At 32.5% G+C, this 11,533-nt stretch overlaps 1 protein-coding gene across 5 annotated transcripts in view; it reads left to right on the forward strand.

The window, feature by feature from the left end:
* The first annotated feature begins 467 nt into the window (after positions 1-467).
* LOC110031339 (uncharacterized protein At3g49720-like) overlaps positions 468-11,533 on the forward strand; it is a 13,218-nt gene continuing 2,152 nt past the window's right edge. The window contains exons 1-6 of one of the 5 annotated variants that reach the window (XM_020734489.1): positions 468-777; positions 4,421-4,477; positions 4,982-5,137; positions 5,255-5,294; positions 5,642-5,680; positions 9,937-10,308. In XM_020734489.1, coding sequence (XP_020590148.1) covers positions 5,021-5,137; positions 5,255-5,294; positions 5,642-5,680; positions 9,937-10,308 — 568 coding nt within the window. In that variant the 5' untranslated portion in view covers positions 468-777; positions 4,421-4,477; positions 4,982-5,020. The remainder of the gene's footprint in view (positions 778-4,420; positions 4,478-4,981; positions 5,138-5,254; positions 5,295-5,641; positions 5,681-9,936; positions 10,309-11,533) is intronic. The other 4 variants (XM_020734488.1, XM_020734490.1, XM_020734491.1 and 1 more) reach the window with 4 other exon arrangements.

Below are 11,533 nucleotides of genomic sequence, written 5' to 3' on the forward strand. Positions count from 1 at the left end.
AATGTCTAATGTAAATACTAAAGGGACTATTTTGGGACTTTTCTCCATTATTAACCGTAAGTAAGAAAATAATATAGAGGGAATTCATATGATATAATAAATAAAAAGAAATACTAGAAGTTGGCTGTCAAAAAAACTCGTTGTTTGCGAACTATTCGTGTTTGGTTCGCCAAGTAGTTTGTGTTCAATTAGATTGATAAGCAAAAGAGTCAAACACAAATATTTTTTTTAGTTCGATTTATAAACCAACCAAATATGAAGAGTTCAAATTATAAAATAATTATATATAAAAAGATTATTATATTTTAAAAATTAAATCTTATAAATTATAATATATAATAAATTAATAATAATAATATATTTAATATTACTAATATGAATATTATATGTTTATATAATATAAGTTATATAATTAATATAACATACTATATATATATATATATATATATAAACAATAAACCCAAAGCTGCTTACCGGGTTCGGCCTCCCCTTTCACCTCTCGAAAGCTTTCGGGTTCGGCCGCAAATCTTCTGAGTCTTCTCCTTCTCTCAAAATAGCAAAAAACTTTCGGCCGTGAGAGCTTAGGATTTGTTGTTTGTGTTCGTTCTCTAATCTCTACTTTTCTTTGTCTTCGATTTAAGTATCGTTGTCCTCGGCAAGTCGGCCTTGGATCGACTGCTCGGCTTGGAGGCTCGATATTCTTGCTTGATTGCTTGTAAGGCTACCGAGGTGTAATCATCGAGCGTCTTCTCTTTAATATTTCATATTTATCTTCAGGTTCACCTCTTAGCTTAAAATTTCTTAAAATTCTATAGATTTATTTTTTTTTTTTGAGTGAAACCAAGTTTTGAAGTTTTTGGTAGTGAAATCTCTCATATTACCTCTAGATCTGATTATTTTATGGATGAGATCTGATATAAGTGTTCCATTGTGAGCTGTGTTTCCGCTATTGTGCATTTTTGCTGTGATTCATACATGTTTAAGCATTAATTTCATAGAGATTTAAGCATGTGTGCTGTGATTTGACTATTTCCTCTAGATCTGATTTTTTATGGATGAGATCTGATATAAGGGTTTTGTTTTGAGCTATGATTTGGCTATTGTGCATTCTTAAATTTCATATGGATTGCGTGAATGCCTGTCACTTTGATTTGGTAAAGCATAGCGTGATTGCTTGAAGGGTTGTCCGTTTATAAATTTCTCTTCTTGCGTACTCACAGTAGATACACCTGTTACAAGAAGAATTGTTGTTGCGGGGGATGAACTAATGTGCAATTAATTATGAGAAAAACTAATATATGTATGTGTGTGTGTGTGTGTGTGTGTGTGTGTGTGTGTGTGTGTGTGTGTGTGTGTGTGTGTGTGTGTGTGTGTGTGTGTGTGTGTGTGTGTGTGTGTGTGTGTGTGTGTGTGTGTGTGTGTTGATGGGGGAGCTATGTTAATTAATGAAGCAAGTTTTCTAAATGTAACACAAGCTATAAAGCCAATAACTATTATATGGCTCAAGCTATCATGCTATCGAGTAGAATGAAGCATACGAATGAAGTTGCAGTAGGAGATGGATCATTGGGTAGAATACGTGAATCAAATGGCCCTTCAAATCTAGTGACTAGTTGCAGTAGGAACCACAAGGAATGCAATTTAATAGTTATATCTATTAAGCATTAACATGCTATGATTTACACCACTTAGTTAGCAAAAAATGAAGCTGCAGGTAAATCATATTGATTTAAAGTTTCTAGAAATTTAGATCACTCCATAATGTATTGAGTGGACCTGTTTATAGATCTGGGCATAAGAAATTCTTCAATCTCTAAGACTTTTTGAGAGGACTAACTAATATGGGAACAATCTAGTCCATTTTGCCTTCAAAATGATGCTTTCCAAAGAAAGTTAAAATTTTCATTGACCTAAACTAAATGAAGCAAGGCAAGCCAACCTAAACAGGATCATAGTTTGATTCAGGCTTGAAACCCATACCAAGTGGCTCCCATGCTGCTGGTTAATAGAAAAATGGCGATTGGTTCATAATGAAATGAAACGTGACTTTTTCCCAAGTAATAGTAGAGGAAAACAAGGGTAACACTAAAGATAGCAAATCACCTCTAGCGCAAACTAAGGTAGAAATTCAGGGGCTTCAGAAGCTCCTTAAGAGCCATGCTGAAATAGTAGCCTGCGGAGGTGTGTATCTCCTATGGTAAATGAGAAAGGGTGGAGACCTTTGGGATTTTATCCATCTACTTGGAATGGCTATCATTAGTTGCACCCCCACGAAAAGGGTGGAGGCACCACAAACTGGAAGGTGGCACTCACAATGCCCTTAAAGCTTGCTATATTAAACAAAGTTTTATCCAAAATGATGAAAATTGTACAGTTTATAAGGTGCAAAAAAGTAAATTATTTGTCTTGTGATGATTTGATGTTCTGAGCCAAGTTTTTACTTTTGTTTACTTTAGTTTTGTTTTGTTTTTAATTATTATTATTTTTTTTTGTTTTTATTGCTTTTGTTTAATTTTAATTGTAGTTCATTGGAAGCATGCATATGATCATAACCAATTTAGAGAATATGTTGTGTTTTTTTAATTCTTATGCTCATTTTGTTTGGTTATATATATATTTGCATTTTTTATGTTCACTATTTGTTAATTTGACGACTCTTGTATTATTCAATCACTATTTATTGATTCAGACCTCTATTGAGGCGTGTACATTCCCGGGTTTCAATTTTTCACTCAAAAAATTATATATCGGGCTTACCTTGGCTCCTTGTTGTTGTTCTTTATCAAGCATCTATGATTTTTTGTTGATTAGTCTTTTGTTATCGGTTTCATAGTCTTTTTTATCAACAAAAGCTAATATATTACTCAAGCTGATAAGGAACACTGGTTGAAGACATTTAATGTTGGTGATCTATATAATAGAAGTTGTAAGCATTGAAATTTGGCCCCTTTCCAATTCTGAAATGTATAAACAACAATGCTTATGTGTTTGTTGTCTTTGCCTCCAGAGTTAAACATATATTTTGCATTCAATGTATCTAATAATAAATACAAATATCCTAGGACCTAATGCAGTTCTTATGGTATTCTTCTCAGTTCTTGCTTACTTTATACTATACTGGTTGTTGGTTGTTGGCTAAGGTCTATTAGTATTGCCATATTGGTCATTTGGCTGTTGGACCACTTGGTGGTTGGTTGTTGGCTAATAGCTATTGTACAACTTTTTATGTTTTTGACTGTAAGCTATTAGCTGTGAATTAATCGTTACTTCCGATGAATAATATATGGATTACATACCTTTAAAATATTTGCATTCATGTATAAAATAGAGTTCGAAATTGGAGATGTGACTGGCTTTTTGTTTCAGTTTTCATTGCTACTATCCGTAGTTTTTGGATTTTCTTATTATATCTAATTTTGTTGATTTGTTTAGTTACTTCTTGATCTTTCTCTTTTAGTGGGGTATTTTGTTCGAGCGATGATGTTTTCCAACATTTTCATTAAAATTTAACCATACTTATAAATGATTGATGAAAAATATTTATAATTTTTGGAAGAGATTTTAATGTACTTTCTTCATGTAAGTTTTGAGCTGAATTTTATTTTCATTTTCTTGTTTCTTGTTTCTCCTTTTGTCTCTTTTGTTATTGTCCTGTTTGTGTTGTTCGTTGTTAGCAATTGGTTGTTGGATCACTTGGTTGTTGGCTGATGATTAATAATTATTGTGTTGTATTTAGAAGATTTCTACTTGTTAGGTAGCATGCATATCACTCCTCTTTTCATTTTTTTGTCATGACCTAATTAGTTTTTTGTTTTGTTGTTTTTCTAATTTACATGTACATTAAAGTTATAATAAAATAAAATTTGGAGGAATGAATATTTAGGTGTTGGAAGTTGGAAAGGAGTCTATTTTTTTTATAATTTAGCTGTAAATTGTTGATTTATTACTTAATTGTTTTATAATAATGATTTATAGTTTTTTAAGAATTTGAGTTTGGAACTTCAATCTATATTTCACTTGTAACTTGTGATTAATAATTTGTAATAATATAGTTGAAGAAATATTTTTTTAGTGATATTATTTTATTAATTTTTTGATAATTTATTAATTCATTAAATTTATTATCATTTTATTTTTTTTAACTCATTTCAAATCAAATTATAATCGAACACGATCAAACCAAACAATGCGAACAATACAAACAATTTGAACAAATTGAATTAATTTCAAACAAATCGAACCGAACACATACACTAATTTCACGAACAATTTCGAATAGGAGCCTATATTTCAAACATATATAATTTCAAAAGAACCAAATACAAATATGAGCTTTATTCGTTCATGTTCTGTTCGTTTACACCCCTAAGCGGAATTGATCGCACATACTGCCTTCTTCCTCCCCATTTCTTTCTTCCAGTGCAGGTGACCGCACGAGTGGCTTCTTCCTCCTCTGTTTTTCATCCTTCTAGCGCAGGTAGCCGCATGACGCTGATTTAGCTGCATTTTTTGTTTATTTCACTTGCTCTCGTAGGTTTCTTGATTCACTATACAATTTTAGATTCCGAATGTTCTGCTTATTGTTGCTTCATCGACGATTAGATTAGTGGTAGTGAGGTGGGGATGATTTTCGAAGTTATGCTGTTGTTGTTCTGCTTGATGAGATGGATTTTTATTTTATTTTATGAGATTATTCTTTTTTGGAAATGATGAGCAGATCTATTTATTTGGAATTGTAGCGGCTGATGCGTCATTGATTTCTGAATCGATTATTGATTGCAAATCATTTTTTCTCTGGTGTTTGAAATCCGGGGTGTTCTAAATGAAAATCATTATGGTTTAGATTCGGAATTCGCTCATCCAAATAATGTTAAATGCAACTAGCTTTGTAGCTGGAGATGATCTGGATGTGAAAAGTAATTTTTAATTTGATGGAATCTGGAGGTTTATTCAATTTTCTAATTATTATTTATTTTATCAGTATAAGATCTTTTGTTTGATCTATCGTTAGCCGGAAGTTATGTCGAGGAGAGTTCCATCCAGACGCCTGGCAGAAGGTAGTACTCTGCCTATGATTGGTTCGTTAAATCAGAAATCAAAAGCATCACCACTTCTTTCTGTTGGTCTGGTTGTCCTGGTAAATATACTTTAGATTTTACAGCTGGCTTGTTTTTCATAATTTGGCCGGTCATCCTGGCAGATCAATAGCTTTGCTTTAATAACAATGCTTATTCTCGAAACTTTAATCTTTCAGGGTGCCATTCTTCTTATTGTCTATTCCTACAGTGGCTCAGGTCTGTATTATTTCACTGATGCAAGTTTCAATAATTGTTTGGCTTTATTTATTGTAGAAAATCTAGCTCTGACATTAAATAAGTAATTAGGTTCCATAAAGATGGTTAAAATTTGTGAAACCGTGCTTCCTACTTTTTGGCTTAGCTTAAATTTATATGTTCTCTTATATTTTGAAAGCTGCTTGATTAATCTCATTGGCAGGCTGAAGGATTTTTTGCTTTTTGGAATTGATTTTTTTTTTTGTTTTGTGAATTTGCTTCTGCTTGATTCTTAACTTCTCCGTTCTGGTTAAAATAACCTTACACTAACTTCGCATGAACTAAATTCAGGCTTTCTTTTATTTCAGGTGTATCTAAAGCAGTGAGAGAATCTTTAAGCGGTGAAGGTAGAAGCATTATTTGTTCACACTGAAACACACTATTTTATTTACACTGTATGTCAAACTAGTAGTTGAAGTTGATCCCCTTGGCTGATATAATCATGTTTGTCTTTGAGAGTTCAAAACTTGAAGAAATGTATAATGTATTTGTGGGATTTCTAGATTTTTTTTTTTTTTCAATGGCTGTGTGCTAATAATCAAGTTTTGATCAAATTATCTCCTGTAACTGAACAAAATTTTGGTGTTTGAAAGAGGGGATCGATTTGATGACATTCATGGCAAGTTCACCATCGAACTTGACATATTCTCAGTAATAAAACCATTAAAATAAAGCACATTTGCTTCCCTTGATCACAATGGTGAAAGTAGCGCCTCCAACAAAGTATACCGAGCTTTTCTCTGAATCCAGAAAATTTCAAGTCATGTGATTCTTAGGTTCATATTTCCGTCTCCACTTTGGTTTAATGTAACAAGACCAGCTGATACAAGTATTCATGGTTTCATAATAATTTCTATCGAGTTTCAATTAATCAATATGACGCTGGATTATGTTGGTAATTTTCTACAGAACTGTTGTATATTGCAGCATAAATCCCTTCCTATGATTCCTTAAATACATGAGGTCTAACGTCATCATAGAATTATTCTTTAACGGATTACCTTAACAACTGAAGTTGCTAGAAATCATGGAAAAAGCTAAAATCTTCTTGTTTTCACTGGATAGATAATTTAATGTTATACTTTTCTAATTCAATTAATGTATTTTCATAGCACTCATTTGTTTTAATGATGCCATCCCTTGTTACTTCTTGACGATTAGTCTTTTTGGTTTTAAGGTTGAAATATTGTTTCCTATGTTAGCCTGCATACGATTTAATGGTTTGGTCATGGTTGCCAGGGATATAGCTCTGAAGCAGTCTAAATATTTTATTCAAGATAAATGACTATTCTAGGAGCTTGGTTCTCGCCACATGGTTTTTTATTTTTTTTGCTTTATCTGTGAGAGTCTTATTAATTTGAAGGAGTGGTTTATACTTACCTTTTTTCATTTCTCAGTTAAATAAATGGACTAATCATAGGGAATGTAGGAAAACTTGAAAGAGTGAATTTATAATTTTAACTTTTGTTGGATACATTCTAACCCATTTGCTGTTTTGTTAATGCCAATGTATTATTCTCATGGATATATTTATAGTTTGGAATCTTTGCTATTGTTATTCTCTTTGTTTTTTTCTTGACAACAACAATGATTCTCATTTATCTAAGTTTTAATGGGTGCATGTTTTTTTTTTTTCCTTAGTAGTTCCATAGTGAAAGACTGTACATCCAGATCCATCGATGAAGTCCTTGAACTTTCAAATTTAACTATTTCTTCATATTTGTTTTGAAATCATTTTTGTTCATTATTTTTAATGCTAAATAAAGGATCTATTATAGAGAAAAATGCGTTAGATAAGGATATCACTTTTAAATTAAAGATTAATGTTTTAAGTCAAGTGGTATCTCTAACTTATTATGTGATAAGAGGAATTATGAAAACTGAAGGATGAGTTTATAACATGAAACTAAGATTTTCGACTATTCCCTAAGAAATTTTAAGTATTGAAAACTAAATTTTTTACCAAAAAGTTTAGGGTAAATTACTAAGGTGTCTATATGGTTGAAGTAGGAATGATATGTCTTAGACGATTATCTTTCATAACCTTCGAAGTAAAATCTATTAAAATCTATGCTGTTGAACTTAGAGTAAGATTATTTGGACATGTAAAAAGGAAATTAACTACATATCAATGTGATGGGAGGCAAGGTTAAAGGATTTTGTATGGAAAGTGATAGAATAGAGTAGCATAGTTATAATTTGGGAAAAAAACTTGTGTTAACAATAATAAGTATTGCTTGCACCAATCAATAAAAATGAATGTAGAAGAATGATTCATGATGTTGAACCCAAAACACTTAGGATAATCATTTCTTATTTCCAAGAAGGGTGGAATTGAAAAAGAAAACTAGTGTGATGTAATTAGTTTATGTAGATCTTTTCCCTTATATTTTATTATTTTTATATAAGTTATTGGATTACTTTGCTTTGCTAGTCAATGATTTCTTGCTTGTATAAGGAATCCCAATTTCTATATAACATAAGAAAAGGGTGAGCCGAAAATGAATAGAGTTTTCCTCTGAAAAAAGTGTTTGCTGCCCCAACAAGCTTGTAGAGGTGCATACTGTAAAACCTCTCACACACTTCAATGGGAACTCTAGATGGCCAACAAGATTCTAAAAATTGAATCAAAGAAACTAGAAATTGCTAACTTTCTCTTAGAAAGGTTAGAATCAAATTATTTAACTACAAAAAGCATGCAAGTGTATACTCAAGTAAATTGCATGTGTATACACTCAAGTAAATTGGGAGGCTGGGGATTACTCTTAATTTTGTGAGGTGTTTACAAAAGAAAAATAGAATAAAAAATAGAAAAGAAATAGAAGAAAATTTAGAGAAATGCCAAAACACAACAAAATGAATAAAAGGAAAATCCTAAAATATATGTAGCACGTTCTCTAATATTCTTGTGCTCATTCAAAGCGTAAATCTCCTATTCTTTGACTAATATATATATATATGCCTCATTAAAAAATCCTAAAAATGTTGAAAAAGTGTACGAACTTCGAGAAAATGGAAGGCTTGCTTTTGTGTTGGATCCACCCTGTATAGGTGACAGGGGTAGAGTTGATCGGGCTTAAGCCCCAACAATCAAGTAATAAAATATGGTTTCAAATCTCGTCTCAGTTTAATGAGCCTATTCTATAACGAACCGGGTACCAACATTCCATTTGTGAGTCTCACTAAAATATTTTGCAATGCCTTTACTGGTGGTATTCAAGAGTTGTCATAACAAAATATTTTTTAAAATCATAGAACCATATGGTCGCTCTGCCTTTAGGGCAAGTTCATAATTCTTACACATGGAAATTGCCAACATGTAAGCTCTAATTTTGTGGTCGAGTTAGCAAAGCACTCACTAAATCTCATTTTATAGTATAAGACATAAAGCATAAAGAGATTAAATATTAATTTTAACAAATATGATATCATTAATAAATTTCTTGAATCACTATCGAATTGAGACTGAAATCCTCTTCAAGCTCACATACAAGTCACTAAGAGTACAAAATTACTGCACAAACATATCATCACATCATATGAACTTTGAGCTAAGTTTATTCCAAATTAACAAATCTCTAGTCATGCAGGTTTTTTCCATCTAACTAGAAGGATATAAGTCCAAATTTCTTCAAATCCTAAAATTTTTAGGTCTTGTATATACACCATATGCATAGATTTCAAACTTAAGATCATCTATCTTAAATGTTAATATATAAATTTACTTGTATGTTTGTGTGTCTATATAATTTCAATTGATTCTCAATCTACTTGGGATATCTAGTAGGAGGCAACCTATGACTGCTAATTGGTCTTCCTAGGCTTTGAGGCTTTTCAACCCTCCAATATGGTATATGGGAACATCTTGGTTAAGGTAAGATGACACAACAAGGATTTTTTATAGGTTGACCATCTTTCTCTGTCTTAACCCACATATAAACGTAACCTTTTACCATTAATTCATACCACATCGATATTCTTAAATGATAGTATTCATGGGTATCGCACTTAAGATATTATTAACAATAGGAATTGGTGCCCTTTAGAAATCTTGATTCCTTGTAAACCGTCCATTGTGGTAGATTGGAACATCTTGGTTAAGCTAAGTTGATACAACCAGGGTTCTTAATAGTTTGACCATCTATCCGTGTCTTAGCCCACATAAAAATGTAACTTTCAACTACTAATCCAGATGACATTGATATTCTTAAATGATGGTATTCATGTGTATGACGCTTAATCCCCTTTAGAAACTTTGATTCCTCCTATCTAATATAAATCCTGGATTGTTCAAAATGTTATCTAGGGGAATTGTCTAGGAAATTGAAATTAACTACCTTTGAAAACTCCATGTTTCTCCATGTTTTATATATGATGCTATGAGAAGAAAAAAGATCACGCCACGAACTAGCGAGTGCCTTTATAGAACTCACTCTTCCGTTTGAGTTTAGGTAAAGATACTAAATCAACTCTTCTTCATATTTTATGTTTAAAAATTGAATAAACTGACTTTTTTCTAGTCTTAAAGTTAGCTTCTAACTGTTATTATTTTCTTTGTCTAACATTTATGGCAGATGTCAATCTAACATTTTTTTTGCTGTAGTTGCTTCATGTACTTTAGAAGTACAACATGCAATTCCTATCCTCAAAAATGTATATGGTGACAGCATGCGCAAAGTTTTACATGTTGGCCTTGACACTTGTTCGGTGGTTACCAAGTTATTGAAGGAAGAAGGCACAGAAGCCTGGGGTGTTGAGCCGTATGATTTGGATGATGCTGATGATAACTGCAAGAGCCTTGTACGGAAGGGCATTGTACGTGCAGCAGATGTAAAATTTTCCTTACCTTATAGGCCAAAATCATTTTCGTTGGTCATAACCTCTGATACCGTGGATTACTTAACCCCAAAGTACTTAAACAAAACAATCCCAGATCTAGCAAGGGTATCCACGGATGGTCTGGTTATATTTGCCGGTATGTTCAAATCTTCTTGTTTGTTGGACAATAATTTGTGTTCAAGTGCATATAATATTTTATTGGTTTTAATTCTTATTCAATTTATCTAATCAACTTACCTGTGACCTTGCTGCTTCATTCTTCGTTGGATTAATCTTTTGATTCAGTGAATTTTGGAGTTTTTACACGATTTTGATAAATATCTTGACTGAAGAAGGAAGAACGTGATAATTAAATAGGAACAGCAAGGTCAAGACTAAAGATAAAAGGCAACTCATTTTCATTGCATTACTTCTCTTATGATATTACATTATATGATAATTGTAGATACGTTTAGTAAAATTTGAAATGTAGAGGATGGTTATAAGGATGGAACATGGATGTTTGTGATGCTGAGGTTTTGTTTAGCTGTACATAGGTAGTGATTGGTAGGCAGTTATCACGTTTGGACTGTAATAATTTTGTCTTAATTTCGTTGTCATTTCCACTGAAGGTGATGAACATGTGTTGGAGTGTCAGCTTATCTTGAAGATTCAGGAAGCGGTTTTTCAAAAGCACTTTGGTGAAGATATATGCAATCTGGTTTTGAGTGAAGATGTGAGGGGTGGTGTTCGAATTGGATTTTACGTATTATCTTATAAAATGATAGTATGTATTGATGTGTTTGACCATGAAAGATTGAATTGTTGGTAAGCACAAAATCGAACATATGAGAGGGGTGGTGGTTTGAACTGGAATACTGTAGTTTTGGAGCACACTTCTCAACTAGATTAGATTTGTTGCTGCTTAACGTGAGTACGATGTTCTGTACAGTGGAGAAATGGCCAACGTTTGTTTGTTTCTTGACTCACCAAGAGATGAGAGTTTTGCTTAGAAAGTTGCAGTAGTGTTTTGATTTTTTATAACCCATGGTGTCTCCGTCCTAGTATGAGTGTAAGGAGGCACGTAGTTCCATGTCACCACGGTGGATTGGAAGATTCTTGTGTGAGAGTTATTTTGAGATAACACAGTAACCTTATTTTGAGATAACACAGTAACCTTTTGAGAAGAAGGAAGTGTAGATGTAGGGATGATGCATGTGTTGTGTAACCTGTTGGTTTGAGGTGTGTTATTGTAAGGTATTGCAGTTAGCCTATCATGTGGTTGTAGAGCTAAATATCGATATACTCAGATTGGCTATCTGCATTCGTTGATACTTTGGTGGGTGTGGTGATGTGCAGTTGATAGTAGTTGGTCATTCCTG

The sequence above is a fragment of the Phalaenopsis equestris genome, unplaced genomic scaffold, assembly GCF_001263595.1.
Source record: "Phalaenopsis equestris unplaced genomic scaffold, ASM126359v1 Scaffold000803, whole genome shotgun sequence".
Classification (NCBI taxonomy): Eukaryota; Viridiplantae; Streptophyta; class Magnoliopsida; order Asparagales; family Orchidaceae; genus Phalaenopsis; species Phalaenopsis equestris.